At 47.3% G+C, this 19,426-nt stretch overlaps 1 protein-coding gene across 7 annotated transcripts in view; it reads left to right on the top strand.

Annotated features, from left to right (window-relative positions):
* Nucleotides 1-19,426, top strand: part of NEO1 (neogenin 1) — a 173,686-nt gene that overhangs the window by 142,311 nt on the left and 11,949 nt on the right. For 4 of the 7 annotated variants that reach the window (XM_071568985.1, XM_071568982.1, XM_071568984.1 and 1 more), the window contains exons 13-21: nucleotides 6-150; nucleotides 1,577-1,687; nucleotides 5,250-5,444; nucleotides 6,014-6,109; nucleotides 7,210-7,433; nucleotides 10,954-11,092; nucleotides 13,458-13,565; nucleotides 15,829-16,023; nucleotides 16,678-16,710. In XM_071568985.1, coding sequence (XP_071425086.1) covers nucleotides 6-150; nucleotides 1,577-1,687; nucleotides 5,250-5,444; nucleotides 6,014-6,109; nucleotides 7,210-7,433; nucleotides 10,954-11,092; nucleotides 13,458-13,565; nucleotides 15,829-16,023; nucleotides 16,678-16,710 — 1,246 coding nt within the window. The remainder of the gene's footprint in view (nucleotides 1-5; nucleotides 151-1,576; nucleotides 1,688-5,249; nucleotides 5,445-6,013; nucleotides 6,110-7,209; nucleotides 7,434-10,953; nucleotides 11,093-13,457; nucleotides 13,566-15,828; nucleotides 16,024-16,677; nucleotides 16,711-19,426) is intronic. The other 3 variants (XM_071568983.1, XM_071568980.1, XM_071568981.1) reach the window with 2 other exon arrangements.

Raw genomic sequence — 19,426 nt, 5'->3', positions numbered from 1 at the left:
CCCAGAGCATCCTGCTGCAGTGGCAGCCCCCTCCTGCAGGGACCCACAGCGGGCAAATCACCGGCTACAAAATCCGCTACCGGAAGGTCTCGCGCAAGAGCGACGTCACCGAGAGCGTGGGGGGCACCCAGCTCTCCCAGCTCATTGAGGGTGAGAGGGCTGGGGCTGCAGGGGCTTGGGGGGGCTGGCAGGGGGGCAGAGAGAGGATTCCACAGGGTCCTGCCTTGGAAGGCAACCTGAGTCCCATCTCAGAGGAGTGTGGTGAGTTCTGAGGTCGCGTGGGCTGCGGGTGGGACCTGAGGGCTGGTGACCTGATTTTGTCGTGGATTTGGTAAAGGGACTGGATATTCCTTATAAAATGTTTATAAAAGAAGGGGATTGGCTGGAGAAGATGACCCTGAGCTCGCTATGTTTGCCCCAGTGCCAGGAATGAAGTGTGGGGAAGGACCAGGGACTGGAGGGGGTTGGGGACTCACCTGCTCTGCAGGTGATGATCAGTCCCCAATCTCAGTGTCTGACCTTGGCCATCCCTGCACATCATCCCACCCACCTGCACTGGAATCAACCTCTCTGCTGCTTTCTAGCATGGCTGTAATACATCCTCTATTTTGTACATTTAAAATCCAGTCTGCTCCATCACTTAGTGTAAATTATATGTTGGTCCCAGAACTAGAATGCTGTTTAGCAGAGATAAGCAGTGCATGAGATCAGGAGCAAGACAACATTTTGCTCATTTTTAAAATCTCAGTAAACCAACAGAAATTGTGAAATTGTGAAATTCTGGAAAAGGAATACACAGTTTTTAACAAGATGTCCTGATGTTTTCCTCTGAAACTCCACTATGACTTAGTAAATCTCAGTTTTCTCACAGAGCTGAGAAGTTCCTGTAACTTGAGCGTATTTTTGGCACAACAAAGCCTGTTGGGAGGTTCCATATATCAAATTTTGAGTGCACTTCCCCACTGCTATTATTATTGTTGTTGTTGTTGTTATTATTATTTTTATTATAAACTTCCATACACTAAACAGTTTGCACAGTTTGCTCACCTGCTGCCTCTGTGCCACCCCTAGGTTTAGTTATGGGTGTAATTAGTAATTAGAGCTAATTAAGAGCTGTAAATTATTGCTGGCTGCACACAGCACCTCAGAGTCTCTTGCAGCAGCCCTTGGGGCAGTGGGAAGTGTCCCCTTTGGCTGTCCTCCCCGGTGTCCCCACCCCAGGTGTCCCTCCTGCGTGTCCCCTCCTGGTGTCCCCTGGTTGGGGGACTCTCCCGGGTGCCCCCTCCAGGTGTCCCCTCCTAGTTTCCCCCCTGGGTGTCCCCTTCCCAGGTGTCCCCTCTCGGTGCCCCCCCCCCACCCCTCCTGGTGTCCCCTCCTGGTGTCCCCTCCTGGTGTCCCCTCCTGGTGTCCCCTTCTGGTGTCCCCCCCAGCTGTCCCCTGGCTGGGGGCTGTCCCGGCGCTGCCCCGCGGGTGTCAGTGGGGTGGCAGGTGTGTGTCCCTGGGGATGGGTGGAGTGTTTGTGGATAGGGGTCTGTGCTGTCACTGCTGACTGGGGCTGTCCCCGTTGTCCCCGCAGGGCTGGAGCGTGGCACCGAGTACAGCTTCCGAGTGGCTGCGCTCACCGTGAACGGCACCGGCCCCGCCACCGACTGGGTGTCCGCAGAGACCTTCGAGAGTGACCTGGATGGTGAGGGCTGAGCTGGGCTGGGGGGCATCATAGAATGGATTGGGTTGGAAAAGACCTCCAAGATCACCAAGTCCAACCCTTGGTCCAAACTCCAGTCCCTTTACCAGATCATGGCACTCAGTGCCACGGCCAAGCTCAGTTGAAAAACCTCCAGGGATGGGGAATCCACCCCCTCTCTGGGCAGCCCATTCCAATCCCTGAGCACTCTCTCTGCAAACAAGTTTTTTCTGCTCTCCAACTTCAATTTCCCCTGGCAGAGCTTGAGCCCATCGTGCCCCCTTGTCCTATTGCTGAGTGCCTGGGAGAAGAGACCAACCCCCACCTGGCCAGAACTTCCCTTCAGGCAGTTCCAGACAGTGCTGAGGTCACCTCTGAGCCTCCTCTTCTCCAGGCTAAACACCCCCAGCTCCCTCAGCCTCTCCCCACAGCACTTGTGCTCCAGTCCCTTCTCCAGCCTCGTTGCTCTTCTCTGGCCCCGCTCCAGCCCCTCAATCTCTTTCCTCACCTGAGGGGCCCAGAACTGAACACAACACTCAAGGTGTGGCCTCCCCAAGACAGAGTCCAGGGGAAGGGTCACTGCCCTGGGCCTGCTGGCCACGCTAGTTTGGATCCAGGCCAGGATCCCATTGGCCTTCTTGGCCACCTGGGCACACTGGTGGCTCCTGTTGAGCTTTCTGTTGGGGGTTTCACTGCCTCTTGTAAGGCAAACCTCTGTGTTTGCTGTTGGTTTGGCTGTGTTCTAGTTGTACAATGGGGTTTATTTAGGATTAAGTGGAATTATTTTCTGCTTTAACAGAAAATCCTTGCCAAATCAATGGAATGGCTTGGAATCCAACGGTGCTTCTACACTTTTTAGTGCTGTTTATTGGCACTAAGTGTGATATACCCATTTAGGAGTGACAATGAGATGCCACAGTAGGAAAGAAATCAAGGGAAACATTGTCACCCACAGCCCTTTGCAGTCCTACCCCATGTTCCATTGGTGCTGTGCTTTCTCTCACCCACAGTAACTGTTCTTTTGCTGCTTGAGGGGAAAAGGGAGTTTGGTTATATTTTCAGACCATATCCCCCATCAGCAATGAAGGCTCTTCCACCAAATCCATGGATTCATGATGTGGATTAGGATACATACAGGACCATGGTAGCAGCCTGTTTTCCCAGTGCAGAGTTTAACAATGACAGTAGAAAATGTTCTGTGATGAATTTTGACCTTTGATAGCTGGTCCAGACATTTGGTCTTTCCTACAGTGGAATAATTTGCAAGTGGGAACCTGATTCTGGCAGAATTCAAAGCAGCAATTTTGTGATTATCTGCCAGACCTGTCCAAGAGCCAGCAAAATGGAAGAAAAGTCTGTTTTTAAAGGATGGCTGTGGGGAATCTCTTTGGAACTCCCTGCCTGGAGCTGCTGGTTCTGGGTACACTGTTCCCATTTCAGAAGAGGCTTTAATTAGTGCATTGCACACAGGTTCCCTTTTGCTTTTTGTGGGCCACTCTTGGCTTTGTAGAAGAAGCTGGAGGGTCATTCCAGCTTAATGCCACAGGATCCAGTCATGTCTCTCACATCTGTGTGGCCTCAGGTTCAGTTTTCCTGGCAGCTGAAAGATGAAATAATGAAAGCGTTTCAATATTTGCTCTCCACTGTTGGAAGATCCTTCTCAGAAAGCCCTGGAGAGCCCCTGCCCCAGTCTCTGTGCTCTGCAAAGCTGATACTCCACTTAATCCTTGTTCTTACTGCTCATTCTCCAGTGTTAACAGAGCAGTTCAGGTCTGTAGATATTTCAAATGACTTCTCAGAGTTGAAATGACTTTCATCTCTCTCTGTCTTCCCCTAAGTGGGTATGACACAACCATGAGGTCCCCAAACTGGAGCAGAGCTCTGTAAATAGGCACTTCAGGAGGCAATGAAAAGGTCCCTGAATTAGAGTTAACAATACTTTGCCAGAGGATAGCATCAGGATTAAATTTAAATTTAAATAGGGCAGAGGGAGGGAGAAGAAAAGAACCTTTTCCTTTTCTGTTGACTTTGTCATTTAAATTTGGAAAGTTGCAGCCCTGAATTTCTTTCTGTGTATTCTTTCCAATGAATAAAGTTATAAAAATTCACAGTTAAGACAACGTAGCCTGGTCTCCAGATGACTCTGTACATGTGGGAGATCTCTCTGTGTGCACACTGGGGAGGTGATGTGTATTTTTGGGGTTTCTTTCTTCAGGAAGCTCATGGGGATAATTTTAACACCATGCAAATGTATTTACAGCTAATCTTGCATTGCTCAGGTTCAGTAGGCATGGAAGGCATAATTTCTTTTCATTCCATGGCTGCTTTTTGAATTTAAATAGCAAATAACTCACCTGACAGCCTCCTCAATGTAGAGGGGAGCCAGAGTGTGACAATCCAGTGCTGGAGTCGGTGCAGGTGCCCCAGGAGTGCAGAGCAGGAGGTGTTAAACAGGTGTACAGAGTTTATCCCCAGTGCACCAACTTCTGTGCAGTTAAAAATGTCACCTCTCAGGCTGCAGTTGGAGCTTTGCTGTATTTAATAGTTGTGAACTTTAATTGATGGCTGTGTCAGCTGGAGACCAGAAACCCCCTCGGGCTGGCAGGGCAGTGGTGTATTATGATCCAAATAATCCTGTTGTGGTGCTTTATTAAATGTTTTTAGGGAAATGCAGCAAGTTTCATTAAAAAGAAATCCCTGCAGGGAGCAGAAATCCCTGGTTGTATTTTAGAGTGGGGAGCTCAGTGTGCTGTTGCACAGAATTATTTATAATCCATGGGCACACGTGGCTCCAGTGGGATGACACAAGGATTTATTTAATTTCTGAGAAGTTAAACCAAAGTTGTGGAGACTGTAGGGACAGTTGTGAGGTTCAACAGTGGGGAAAAAACCTTTTAGTAAAAACATGAGGGGCTTACAGGGACATGTTGTGCAAGTCCTGGTTTTAAGGATCCACATTCCATCTCTCTGTGGATTGGGATATTTGTGTTGGGGGTTTTTTTGTAGGGACTCCCTGTCTTTTGGTCTTTAGTTTGGCTGTGTGGTGCCTGCTGGTGTTCTGTGAATGATGTGAACCCAGGGGTTCAGGCAGCAACAAGGGTAGGACAAATGTGAAGAACCCTTTGCAGGGTGCAGTTCTCAGAGCTTTGGAATATCCTGTTTAATGCTACAACGAGCTCAGAACCTTTCTTTCCTCATCAGGGTTTTCAGTCTAGTTACTTTAATACCCACAAGTGAGGAACGTGATGGAATTGGAAGTAGATTGCTTTGTGGAGGGGAAAGGTGGGATAAATCTAATAAATATTTGAAAAAATGGGTAAGAACATGCACAACCATTCAGAAAGTCTGCCCCAAGCAGGTGTGATGCTTCTTCAGTACCACTGCCCTTTCTTTTGAAGAGAGGATCTATTAAAATACAACAGTGTGCAAAGCTCTGTTTATTGGAGCTCTCGGACACCAACGGTCTCTCTGTGCTCATTTCACACAGAGTGAAAGTGCTTTGTTTGACCTTCCTACTTACCTTTATTGGAGAGAAAGCCTTTAATGCATCATTTTTCCTTGACAGAAACTCGTGTTCCTGAGGTTCCCAGCTCCCTGCATGTCCGCCCGCTGGTCACCAGTATCGTGGTGAGCTGGACCCCCCCAGAGAACCAGAACGTGGTGGTGAGGGGCTACGCCATCGGCTACGGCATCGGCTCCCCCCACGCCCAGACCATCAAGGTGGACTACAAACAGAGATACTACACCATCGAGAACCTGGGTGAGCCGAGGGGGCCAGCCCTGGCACACGGCACGTGCCCGTTGGGGGCGGCACAACGGGGGGCTCTGGGCAAAAAGGGAGCTCAGACGTCACCAACATTCACTGACAGCTGCTTTAAAAGGAAAATAGATTCGCCCCTCCACAGAGTCTCTGTGGTGGGTAAAATAGCCTGAAAGGCAAAGAAGTGTTAATAGTGAGAAGTTCCATAAAACTGGAGGTTTGAGTCATTTTGGAGTAGCAACTGAAAGTGTTTGTTTTAAATTGTTCTCGCTCTCTGCTCTTTTGGCTGTACTTAAGGGGATTTGCTGTGACTAAAGACTTCCACTGAGAGCTGTTGTGTCCCTGCCCAAGGCAGAGGGTTGGGATGAGAGGAGCTCTAAGGTCTCTTCAACCCAGACCAGGCTGGGACTCTGGGAACATGAACAGAAGGTCTGTGTGGAGACTTTCAGTTCGAATTTAGTCAAGTTATTTCATGTATTCCAGTTAAAAATTAAAATAGTGAACGAAGAGGAAATGGAGAAGCAGCAAACAGGATTGATTTGTTGTTCTAATCTGTTTTTTCCCTTCAGACCCAAGCTCCCACTATGTGATCACCCTGAAAGCCTTTAACAACGTGGGGGAAGGGATCCCCCTGTACGAGAGCGCCGTGACCCGGCCCCACTCCGGTAAGGAGCAGGGCCCTGCCCAGCCCTGCCCAACAGCTGCACTGGGGTGGGTGGGATGGCACAGCCTGGTTCCTCAGTGCCACCCAGTGCTCCCATCCCTTTAACTGGTTGCCCTCACTGCTCAGGGCTTGCCTCGCACGCTTCATGTTAAACCACCTAAAATCAGGGTCATTTGTGAATCACAAAACTTACCTGTCAACTACTAATAGATGTCCTTGTTCCCAAAGTTAACATTCCATGAGCACAGAGCCTGGGGGTGCAGTTCTAAAGGCACAACCCTCTTTTGGGGGTTTATGGACAAATACAGCTTTTTTGCAGTTTTACTCTGAGATTTTGAATGTGGTGCCCGTGTTTGCTTTGTCTGAGTCTCACTCTGCTGTCACTTACACCAGGCATGATCTTGGAAGTTCTAATTCATTCTTGTAATACATAAATGAAAAAGTTTAGGCAGAGGACCTTGTCTGCAGGTGAGCTGTTGCCCTGTGAGGGCTCGCTGGGCTCCCTGGGGCTGCCACCGAGGGCTGTGGTGTAGGTGCAATGCTTTGGTTTAGTGCTGGAGAGCAGCAATCCTTAGAGATTCTCTAGAGGACACGAGTTGCAGTGTCACAGTTGCTGCAGATTTGTCTGATCTGTGGAGCTCGATGCCTGTAACAGCCTTTAAAAAAGGTGCTGGGAGCTCCCTGTGTGTGTGTGAAGTGACATTTCCCCATCCAGAGGGAGTCCAGCTCTTTGTCCTCCTCATTGTTTTCTGGAAGAGGACTCAGTGGACACTCTGAGATGAATAAAGCTGAAATGACTGTGTGTTTGGGGTTCTCAGGCTGTGGTTGGGTGCACTGAACACTAATAGCATTAAGTATTATGTCAGCATGTCTTTGTTGTCTTGCTGTCTGTAGAAAGGAAGAAATACAAGAGTGATGTTATTGACCAGTGTGATGCCACCTATTAACTCTGGCTTTTCTCTCTTTTTCTCCATCCTCACCCTCCATCTCATTGCACTACCCTGCATTTCCCCTTTTTTGTTTTGGTTTACATTAAAATGCCACCTCCTCCTCCCTTTTTAATTGCACTCCCTGCCTCTTTGCCCACGGCTGATCCCCCAGACACTTCCGAGGTTGATCTGTTTGTTATTAATGCTCCATACACTCCAGTGCCAGACCCGTCTCCCATGATGCCCCCGGTGGGAGTTCAGGCTTCCATCCTGAGCCACGACACCATCCGGATCACGTGGGCAGACAACTCTCTGCCCAAGAACCAGAAGATCACGGACGCGCGGTACTACACAGTGCGCTGGAAAACCAACATCCCCGCCAACACCAAGTACAAGGTACCCGGGGGCAGCACCACGGGCTGGGGGTCAGGGACAGGAGCCTCCTGCTCAGCCAGGCTGGAGGGACAGCTGGGGCAAGGAGACCCTGCAGGGCTGTGCCCGGGGTCACTCCGGGGGCAGGAATGGCCCAGGTCGGTTTTGTGTCCTGTGGGAGTGGATGGAAGAGCAGCTCCTGGAGACACTTCCAGAGCCATGGACATGGCGAGAGTTGGATCCTTCCCTGGGTGTGCCAGGGGTGGACTCACCCTTAGAGGGGAATTGGAAGGTCACAGTGAGTGACGTTTGCTCAGCAGAGAACCTGAATTTGGGGGTGAGTCATGCAGGGAAAAGGTTTCCCCTCATGGTTTCCAGTTTCTTTTACAACCTTTTCTGTTCATGCCAAGTTGATAGTAAACCTTTCCTTGGGGATCTGAAGGGATGCAAAATACACAACAATAACTTTATGATGTCCCTGCCTTCCTCCATTTTCATCTGTTTTGATTTGGAGGCTGGATTTGGGGTTTAGTTTGTTGGTTGGTTAGATTTTTTTATTAATTTTCAGAGTTACCTGGAGGCCTCAAAGGTGCTGACTGCAAATTTCACATTTGCAATGAGACTCAGAGGAGCTGGTTGTTAAAATACCCAACCAGTGGAACTCCCTTTATGCTCCTGCAGAGCCATCTTGTTATAATCCAGATTTTCATTGAAATGAAAAGATGTTATTATATGTGCACTCGTCCTCTAAAGGCAAGCCCACATTCCTGGGTCATTTGCAGAGTGTCTTGGAAGTGATTTAAATAAAGCTACAGTTTCATTAGTTAATTGCTTAAAACAGCCCAGCAGGAAATTAAATATTCCCCCTGTTTCTGGTGCTGGTGGCCAATGGAAAACAAGTTTTATTGACCAAAACCAGTGTGTAATGATGGAATGTGGCTCAGAATTCCTGTAGAAAGCATTTGCCTGAAAGGACAGCAGTGTGAGGTCTTTGCCCCTGTCCTGTGGAACTCGGGATGTTTGGAGAACCCACATCCTGCCACTCTGCCCCACAGCCTGGCACAGGAATTGCCAGTTCTGCAGGATCCAGAGCTACATCTGGTCAGCACAGGGTGGGTTCATCCACCCCTCTCATCCCTCAGTTGGGTGTTGGGACCATCCATTCAGATTTTCTCCCTTTGCTGTTTCTCACTGACACTCCCAAACTGCTGCCAGAGGAGCTCTGTCTCCCAGCACAAGTGGTTCCACCCAAAGGAGCTTTGTTTTCCTCAATTAGTACAGGAGTTGTGTCAACCTTAGAGCCTGGAAACACAGAGACAGATGGGATGCAGCTCCTAAAAGGCTTCACTGTGCTTTGAACTGTGTTGCTGCAAGGATGGAGCAGTTTTCCAAAGAGTCTTTACTGGGGCACAGGGTTGTCCTGCAGCTCCCTGGGATCCATCAGGCAGCTCTCAACAGAACCAAAAATACTGAACCTTATCTTGGATCTTTTAGGGAAATAAATTGTTCAGGGTAATATTTATGGAGGGTTTGGCGCTATGGGGTAGGCTGGGATCTTAAAAGCTGGAGTGATGTTAAAATCTGGAGAAAGCAGAGGAGTCTGACCCTCCAAGTGGGCCTTGATGTGTCCTCTACATTCAAGGGGATGTGCAGGGAGAGTAAAAGAGACCAGAATTCAGAGCCAGAGGCAAAACCAGAACTTTGACCTGTGAAAGGAGCCTGGCTGTGACCAGGAGAAACGAGGTGCTGTAAACCTTGGGATGCTCTGGTGCTGTTGGAATTCCCACAGGCATTCCAGAGAGGAAGAACTGCTGTGCATTTTGAGGGTAAGGCAGTTCACAGTGTGAGACTTCCCCTTTGAACTCGTCATTCCGGTGCTGTCCCAGCCCAGGGGCTTTGCTCCCTCCTTGCCCAGGGAGCTGTGCCCAGTCCAGCTTTGTCACAGCCACTCAGCCACAATCCATTCACTCCAAAGCCACACTGAGTGTGCACCAAGTGAAGGTTTAAGGGTAACAGAGGATGGAATTCTAGTTCATTATGTGAGTGTTGATGACTGGCCACCCCTGTGGTGTCGATGAAGGACCAGAATCCTCGACACAAAGTACAGTCACCCCTTGGACCACAATTCCTGAACTGTGTGAGGAGAAAAGGCTCTCCCTGATATTTGAGAACTCAGGGTTTTCTTGCAGAATTTGGACTGTTACTCACAGAGCCTCAGGAAATGTGCCTATACCTTGAGAATGAATTATCTGGAGATGTTTCTGGGGGCAGTGGCTGTGCCCAATTGTTGCCCTGTCACAGACAGACAACTCTTTAATTCCGTGTTTCCATCGCTACAGGTCGAGGTAAGGGATACACATACCTGGGAATGCACCTTCCTTTGTCCCCCCAAACTCCAGTACGTGCTCTGGATGTTCCAGCCATGTATAGCAAATACCAGATATTTATAAATGGCTGAGTTACAAATGCCACTATTTGTGTGTAACGACCTGCAGTGTTAAATGAACGTTGTGCAATTAAATTTACTGCTTATTATGCTTAGGTTTCCCTTTAGATGAACTGGAAAGGACAAAAAGCCCATCCAAGTGAGCCTGGAGTTCTTATGCTAAATTAAAATACAGCCAAAAAATCAAGTGTGCAGACTTAGTAAGATCTTCTACATTAGAAATTCTATATAGAAATTCTTACTTATAAATTCTGAAATTTCTACACAAGAAATGTGGAATTCTGGTGTGTGATCCTAGAAAACCATTTTTTTTTTCTGAAAAAAAATCACCATATTAGTAAAGCTTCATTCTCTTCAAGTGTTACTGATGTATCTTTAGTTGACTGTTTATTGTATTGAAGAATGTAGTGACAGCTCTGCAGGAATGTGGGAGGCAGCCCCCGGTTTGGAGCACAGTTATTAGCTGTGCTTATTGTTTTCCCCAGCCAGCCCAGTTAATGAAATGCTGTAAATTACCCCCCCAGGTAAACAGTGATTGAAACACTGCATAACAAGTGGGCCCCAGACCTTGGATTGCCTTGTGTAATTTCTAATTGACTGCTATTAAATGCTCCTGCTGATTGCAGGAGGAATCTCTGGCTGAGGGTAAACCAAGTGCACGTTAGTGTTTGATTGATGAATTTACATGACAGAGAATCATCCTGGAATTAATGACTGTGGGTGTGGAAATGTTGGAACACCTGGGTGCTGTGGCTGCTGGTTGCAGAGCTCTGACACTTGTTCCTCTTTCAGACCGCCAATGCCACCACCCTGAGCTACCTCTGACACTTGTCCCTCTTTCAGACTGCCAATGCCACCACCCTGAGCTACCCCTGACACTTGTCCCTCTTTCAGACCGCCAATGCCACCACCCTGAGCTACCTCTGACACTTGTCCCTCTTTCAGACTGCCAATGCCACCACCCTGAGCTACCTCTGACACTTGTCCCTCTTTCAGACTGCCAATGCCACCACCCTGAGCTACCCCTGACACTTGTCCCTCTTTCAGACCGCCAATGCCACCACCCTGAGCTACCTCTGACACTTGTCCCTCTTTCAGACTGCCAATGCCACCACCCTGAGCTACCTGGTGACGGGGCTGAAGCCCAACACGCTGTACGAGTTCTCGGTGATGGTGACCAAGGGGCGCAGATCCAGCACCTGGAGCATGACAGCCCACGGGACCACCTTCGAACTGGGTACTGCTGGGGCACAGACAAATCATGCCAAGTCTGCCAGCTCTCTGCTTTTTAAATGATTCTGCTGATGGTACTTGCTGCGGGGGGGGATGTTGGTCTGAATAGTTTAGTTAGAAATTCTGATTAAAAAACAACAACATACTTCAGAATTCCAAGGGATGATTGCATGCAGGAGAATTTACATCAAATTACAGAGAAGTGATGAATAATGTACCACAGTTCATGGGCAGGAGAGAAAAAAGGGTGTGCTTGAAATGTCTCAAAAAGAGCACATTAATAGGAAATACAAAGAAAATACTTCAGCAAATAATAATTAAAATTTGCTCTAAGTGTAGTGATAATTATGACAGAGTGAGGAGGTGCATGAGGCAAATGAAGACAAAAAAGTCACAGTAGGAATTAAGACATCCAGATGAGCCCTGAATTCCTGTTCAGAGCAGAAGAGGGTCTGTAGCTGCCAGGAGAAACTTGGGCCCACAAAGCAACTGTGAGGGCCAGACCCTCTCCCCGACCTGCCCCTCATTAGCTCTTTTTATCCTGCAGTGCTAAATGAACTTTGGGCAATTAAATTTACTGCTTATTATGCTTAGGTTTCTCTTTAACTGAACTGTAAAGGACAAAAAGCCCATCCAAATGAGCCTGGAGTTCTTATGCTAAATTAAAGTACAGCCAAAAAAATGAAGCGTGCAAAGAATTAGTGAGAGCTCCCAAACATTCTGTAACAAAGCATGAGGCAAAGCAAACCAGGGTAAAATCTGAAACCTCTGGACTTCCTCTGAAGCCCCATAAAGCCTTAGTGAGCTTCAGTTGCTTTTGAAAACACTGTTGTGGTTATTGGAGGGAATTTCAGAATGTGGGACCAGCCCTGAGCTGAGGCTCCTTTCCCATCCCAGCAACTGTTCCCAAGTTCAAACACCCTGTTTGCTGATTTTGCTGACATGTACAACCCTCACCCATAGCCCTGCACCAAGTGCAGAGACTGTAAAATGCTGCAGAGATAAAGATCTTAAAAGAGTTTGAAACTCCTCCATGGGCAATGATTCAGGAGCTCTCATTGCATTCAAATAGATCTCAAGTTGAAGTGGTTGGAAAGAATATTTGCAAATATGACCTAAAAACTTGGGAACTAAGAAGAAAATTAAAAATAAAAAAAAGAGCTAAATATATTCCCTCATAAAAGATCTTGTGATTTTTATTATTGGCCAAATTCCTGAGCGAGTGGCTCATTATTTTGGAATATCCTGAGTAGCAGCCTTGTGTAGGGCTTGCTCCTCAGCTAATGCTGAAGGAAAATACAGGATCCTGGGCTCAGAGTTAGTGATTTCCTACAGACTCCTCCTGATTTTTTTCCTCAGAATCTTGTTATTACTTGTTTGGGGTAATATTTGCAGTAAGTTCTGGGCTCTGGCTGTGCCTGGTTCCCAGCTGTTCCTCACCAGGGGCACCAGGTGCCCATCCCAGAGCAGAGACTGATGAATTTCTAACTGGTAACATACATAAGGCTCTTGAAATGCAGGAAGCACTGCAAGCACTCAGTGCTGCTGTTCCTGTGTGTAAATTATATCCAGGAAATAAGGTGGATTTACTCCAAGGTAACCCAAGGAGAAAGGATAGACAGTTGTGCTCAGCAAACACTCCTGCCTTTCAGATGCTTCTGTGGTGCAGATTCCCTTCCAAATTACAGATAAGCCTTCAGTGAAGTCAGTCAGCTATTGCAGACTTGAAATTGCTGGTGGATTTACTTTGCTGATCTGGATTTAAGTGGTAAATTGGCATTTCTAGAACCATAGAAACTCAGAAGGGATTGAGATGGAAGGGACCTTCAAGTTCATCCAGTTCCAGGGACACCTTCCCCTATCCCAGGTTGCTCCAAGCCCTGTCCAACCTGGCCTTGGACACTCCAGGGATAGGGAGCCCACAACCTCCAGGTCTTGACCCCACCATAAACCTGAGACCGGGGAGATATTTAATGTGCCTGCCAATGTAAAATGTTTTTCTTTCACCAGTTTGTAAGATTATTGCAATGAGTGAAGAAATTCAGGTGAGAAGTCGCTGACCCCAGTTGTCCAAAGATCTGTGTGTTTGGGGACACCTGGGCTGACTCAGTCCTGAGTCACAGCATGTGGTCCAGCAGTGCCTTGGGAGGGGGGAATTCCATCTGGGAAGCAGGTGCTGCACTCCAGGTGACTTTGGCCAGTGAATGGAGCAAACCAGTGAGACCACTCCAGTAGGTGGTGGACTTATAAAAGTAACATAAAAGAGAATAAACCAAAATAATCTGTATTTATATAAAACAGACCTCCAGGGTGCTGAGGGTGCTGTTTGTACCCAGTGGGGCTGACACTGTGGCTTTGTGTGTTTGCAGTGCCCACGTCCCCTCCCAAGGATGTGACCGTGGTGAGCAAGGAGGGCAAGCCCCGGACCATCATCGTGAACTGGCAGCCTCCCTCTGAGGCCAACGGCAAGATCACAGGTGGGCAGTGCCCAGCAGGGCATTCCTGTGTGACCCTGTCATCCCAGGGCTGCCAGCAGCTCCATGTCTGCTCTGTCAGGATCTGTAGTGGCTCAGATTAATTATTTACTTTTGTACCTCATAAAAATATATTAAGATCTAAACTAACTGCAGTGGGAAATTGGAGTGGGACCAAAAATATAATTGGAAGTTTAAATATCTCCGTAACCTTTGCCTTCCTCAGCTTGTGTTATTCTAATAGCAGGCCTCCAGAATTTATCCATAATGCCTCTGGCCCATCATTGGCTTATTTAGGAGAAGCCATCCCAGTGCTCTTTGTCATCTTTGTGGCATTTTTGTGTCACAGAACAGAGTTAAAGGCAGTTTATTAGTCCCTTGGCAGAACCATTAGGAGTAAACTGTTATTTGCCTTTAAGTGCATCCCTGCCATGTAGGATAAATCACTTTACAGAAAGTGATAATTCCTCGGTCCTGTCTGTAATTTCTGTTTGGATTCCCTTTTCAAAGGGCTTTCTGAAATAATTCCCTTCCATTTTGTTTTGTTTTTACTCCAGGTTTTAAGCCTGGATCAGATTTCAATGGCATATTGTTTGCAGTGTACATTTCTGGTTTAGTGCTCAGAACTACCCACAGTGCAGGATCACCTGGTTAGGCAGGGCAGGAGACCAGACTGAGGTAGATCCTGTGAAAGGGCTGGAAGGTTTGAGTGGAGAACAAGAGCCTTGATGTGAAGTGCAGGTGAAGGACTTGGCTGGTGTTGGGCAGGGAGGGCCCTTGGGGCAGGGCAGGCACAAATACCCACCCTGGGGCACACGGGAGGGGACAGACCATGTACAAAGAGACCGCAGTGACCTGCACGTGGTTGGCAAAATTATCCCCTTTTCCAGGGGAAAAATCCCCCTGCAGTGTCTGCTCTGAAGGAGAACCCTGATTACCCACACGGGTAGAACAAAAACGTTCAGTGCTTTGGAGTTTGTGCACAAGCAGCAGGTTAAAAAATGAAATAAAATACTAAGTGTAAGCCCGAGTGCACCAAACACGGGCTCCCCTTGGCAGGGCCGAGGCAGCTTTTGGGCTGCAGGGGCCGAGTGCCCTCTGGTGGGAACAGCCCTGACCAGGCACAGCTCCACTAATGACTCATTAACTAATGACTCGGTAACTGCGCATTGAGCAATGCCATAAAACCCGCGGGGTGATGTCATTCCTGCCCTGGGCAGCCTGTCTGGGGAATACTGGGCTCTGCAGCTCCCATCTCCCTGGGGCGGGCATAGCATGGGGCTGGAATGCTGGGCCAGCCTGGCTTCCAGATGGGCATCCTTAGACCTGCTAAATATTAATGAGGACAGTCACAAGTTAACTCACTATTTGTGCCACTGTGGTGCTCTAAACTATATATATACGTATATATATAAATATATATATACATATATATATATGTGTGTGTATATATATAGTCACTACATATATGTGTGTGTGTATATATATGTATATCTGTATACACATACACACACATATAAAATATGTATAATCCACATTATATATAAAAATATCAAATAATAAATATAAATCATATAAATACTGTGAATATTAGAAATAATTTAGAAATTTAATGTGTGCTATAAAAATATATTGCATATTTTGTGATATTTATATATTATATAGGCAATATAAATAATATATAATATAAATTAATAATATGTATAGTCATAGGTTCAAGTATTTATTTTATGCTGAGGTTCTGTGTTTCTTACTTAAAAAATACTCCAAAGCTTCTATTTTATATATTAATTTGTAATTGCAGTATGTTTCTGTAGCAGAACATAAACTCCTCCCATATCTTTTTTCCTGGGATGTGCAGGACAACTTCAGTTCTCTTCAGATTATTGTCATCTTTGTTAATCCTGTGGAGAACAGTAAAATGGTTATAAACTACTGAACACACGTGGCTTATCTGTGCATGAGAGTGTTTTGTGGGCTTAACATTATTTAAATAATATAATACTAATACTTGGAGGATGTTTTGTTAACAACAGCTTCATCTTATGTTACATGATATGGTCTATAAATAGGTCAAGAAATGAAAAGAAGCAGTTTCTTTCTCCATGTGGTCAGAACTAATCTTGATATTTTGGAGGGCGTTTTCGCTCTCACATGTCACGGTTTGCAGTGACGCCTGGGAAGGTGGCTGGACTCTGACTGCATTCCCAGCATCTGGATACCCCCAGGCCCCTTCCCGACTCTCTGCTCTCTTCCCTGGGAACAGGCTACATCATCTACTACAGCACGGACGTGAACGCCGAGATCCACGACTGGGTCATCGAGCCGGTGGTGGGGAACAGGCTGACCCACCAGATCCAGGAGCTGACCCTGGACACGCCCTATTACTTCAAAATCCAGGCCCGGAACTCCAAGGGAATGGGGCCCATGTCTGAGGCCGTGCAGTTCAGAACCCCCAAAGGTAACGTGGCACTCCCTCCTCCAGGAGGGGCACCAGGAGCAGGCAGCCTGTATTGACACTGGAAAAGGCAGCCTGGAGTTTGGGTGGAATGGAATGTGCTGTTGGCTTGCTCTGCATGGAATTCATCCACATGCAGCTGGTGCTCAGCTCTTTGGTTAGTGGTGCTGGGACTGGTGGGCACTTGGGTCGTTCAGGTTTAGCTGCAGTACCATCCCAACAGCTGTGCCACATCTTCTGACAGGGCCTGGGATGGGCAGTGGGAGCTCCTGGGACACCACAGGCTCCTACATGGAGAACTGGTGGTGGTGGGCAGGTGGTAAAGGGGACCAATGTGAGGTAGCTGGGAAGGGTCCTCAGGGCTGAGAAAGAAAAGTTATGAGTTTATTATCATAGAATCATATCATAGAATTGGGATGGAAGGAACTTCAATGATCACCCAGTCCCACCCCTGCCATGGGCAGGGTCATCTTCCACTAGTCCAGGTTACTCCAAGCCCTGTCCAACATGGCCTTGGACACTTCTCCATGTGAGTCTTGGTGGTCAGAAATGAGCTGTAGCCAGTCTGCCTGTGCTGTGTGAAACTTGAAATTCTGTCTCACTCTTCAAGCCTTGTGATGTCTCTCTTGTTTTTTCCTCCCTGTGCTTGCCCCATAGCTGAGTCCTCAGATAAAATGCCCAATGACCAAGGTAAATGAACAGCCACATTTCTCTTCACTCCATCCTTCACCCATCCTGGTTTCACTGTCCATGTGCTGTTGCATTTTCTAAATGAACCAAATAGTTGGTGCTCTGACTGGAAATGGGCAGGTTCCTGTTGTGGAAGAACTGGGAGTCCTATTTGTGGTCTGGAGTTGAGAGTGTAAAGTGATCCCTGCAGTCAGATGTGCCATGAAGGGCCATGCGGGTTGGGATCCTCCTGTAGGGATGGGTTTGGATTCAATGGTGCCCATCCAGGCCCTGCCTGTTACTGCAGGACCTCAGCACGTGTGGGGGGAAGATCAAACTGATTAGCACAAGTGCTGGTTGTGAGCTCCACATCCAGGATTATTGTGCTAAGAAAGGCAGGGATGCTCCCTCTGGAAAGCTTCGTGCAGGAGAGATTCTGCCTGTCAGCTCCTTTGGGGTCCAGACTCTCCTGAGGAGCCCAACATTGGCTCCTAAAAGCCTTAAAGCTCTAAAATGTTTGCTTGGAAAATGGGAGCTTTGAGCTTTCTGCATGGAATTACAAGGTGAATGTCCCAAGGCTGTTCTTGTTTCTTCCAAACAACCTACAAGCCCAATAAAAAGGGAAGAATTGCTCTGAAGGGATGAGTTAAAAGGCCATTGGCAAATAGCTGAGACTTGCAATTAGAGAGATCCTAAAGGGGCTGAGGGGTTGGACTTGGCTCTGCAACTTGTTACTCAGCAGTAAGTTATTAAATGTGCTTTCCCCCCTGTGTGCCAGATACTGCTGGGGGAAATCCCTGCCAGCCCCTGTGCCAGGGCTGGGCACTGGGATCTGGGATCTGGGCACTGGGCACTGGGATTGGCTGTCCCTGCTCAGGCTCAGCGGGAGAGAAGTGGGGAAGGTGAAAAGGTTGTAGGGAAGAGTTGCTGTTTTCTGTTCCTCCCTGTTCTAACCCCATTTCAGCAGAGAACTAAATGTTTCCCATCCTACAGGAACATGGTTACCAGCCCAAAGTGAGATGTTCTTCTAGTAACAATTTTATTAATTCTTGCCCCATTACATTATTTACAAAACATAAAAGCTGAGAGAGTTTTGCTTCGGAATCCTCTTGGAACACTCAGGTTATAAATCGTGGCAGCAGCTTCAGTGTGGGAAGGGAGAAGGCAGAGGAAATGCAGGAAAGGAGCCCAAGAGCTGCTCTGTGACAGCATCGAAGAATTGGGACTTTAGGAAAGAGCCAGCAAATTACTCAGGACTGGGAAGGACCCAGCTATAGTGAGCTTCATTCTCTGGCCCTGATGGGTCTGTCTTTCTTTTTTTCTGTCCCTGCTTTATGGTTTTCTTCTGTCCTAAGCACATGATGCTGTTTTTCCACACACTTTTCTAGCACTTGGTGGCTGATGCTGCTGTCAGGGGTTGAAGGAATTGCACTGGCCTGGTACAAAAGCAAAGATTAAGGTCTCTGATCCTTGCAAAACCATCCTGAAGTCACATCAAGTTAAAATAAATAGATTTCCTGGCTGCAGATACCCAGTGGGTAACCCAGAGCTTCACAAGCCAAATGAAAAACAATTCCTAGTAAATTGTCTTAACCTGTTCTTAGAATAGGTCTCACTGCATAAGAGATGGGCAGTTTAAAGGTTTAAACTGTTCATCTGTGGGTTTAGGAATTGGATACTGAGAAGCATCTTGGTTGGGTATCTAAATTTCATCCTCAGTTCCTCAGGGTGTCCCTGGAAGGATCCTGTGCAGGTGACACTGGACATTGTCTCTCCTCTTACCTGCCCCCTGATTTTATGTCACCTCTCAAACTCAGGGACATTATTTTCCTTCTCTTCCCTGGTGTTATTAAGGATATTGAACTGCCCTTGGCCAAGCACAGGTCTTTGCAGAACTCATTAGAAATACTCCTCCTGAATAATGATTTTTCAATTCTAATTCTTATTCTTATCAGTTAATTTGGACTCTACCTTGTTAGTGGGTGCCATGTTGCTTTCTTTGTGATGCTGTTTTAACAAAGGATTGTACAGGGCTCAGTAAAATGTTTTTGGGAGGCCTAAATGCAGTATATTTTATATATATATTTATATTTCTACATCTGCATAGTTACTGTTCCCAGCCATGTTTATAGTCTGACTCTTAGTTTTATGCAAATCACCCGTTTTCCATAAAGCAGAAAGATGGACATAAAGCAGGAACCATCTCCTCTCCACCCCCTTTTCCACTCTCTCACCTGTGTCAAGGCTCCAGCTGCTGCACTGGAAATGCTCAGGGTGTCTAATTGTCCTTCTAAAATATTGCTGGTTGTCTTTATCCTCCCCTTTTCCCACAGCTCCTCAGTGCCAGGTTCAGGGATCCAGAGAGTTCACCCAGGGCTATTTCCCCATCTTTGCAGTGCAGGTTCTGGGGCCATCCAGACACAAATATATCCAAGCTGAGCTGTTCAAAATGCTGTTCAATTCTGCCCTTGCTGCAGGACTGGGAGTGCAGGGCCCTCTCTGCCCTGGCAGCTGCTCTGGGTCTGTTTATGGCACATTGGTCCTGCACTCCATCTTTCCCATCACTGTGGACTGGAACTCCTGCTGTACACAAACAACATTCCTCCTTATCACCCTGCCCAGGTTTAATCAGAATTCCTGTGCTCCCTTTGGCTGGTTTTGCCATTTGTCTTGATTTCAGTGAGTAATTTACAGGCTTTGACTTGAGGTTCACAGTTTCCATTTGTTACACATCCTT

The sequence above is a fragment of the Pithys albifrons genome, chromosome 13 (assembly GCF_047495875.1).
Source record: "Pithys albifrons albifrons isolate INPA30051 chromosome 13, PitAlb_v1, whole genome shotgun sequence".
NCBI classification, from domain to species: Eukaryota; Metazoa; Chordata; class Aves; order Passeriformes; family Thamnophilidae; genus Pithys; species Pithys albifrons.
This window is presented reverse-complemented; position numbering and strand designations above follow the sequence as displayed.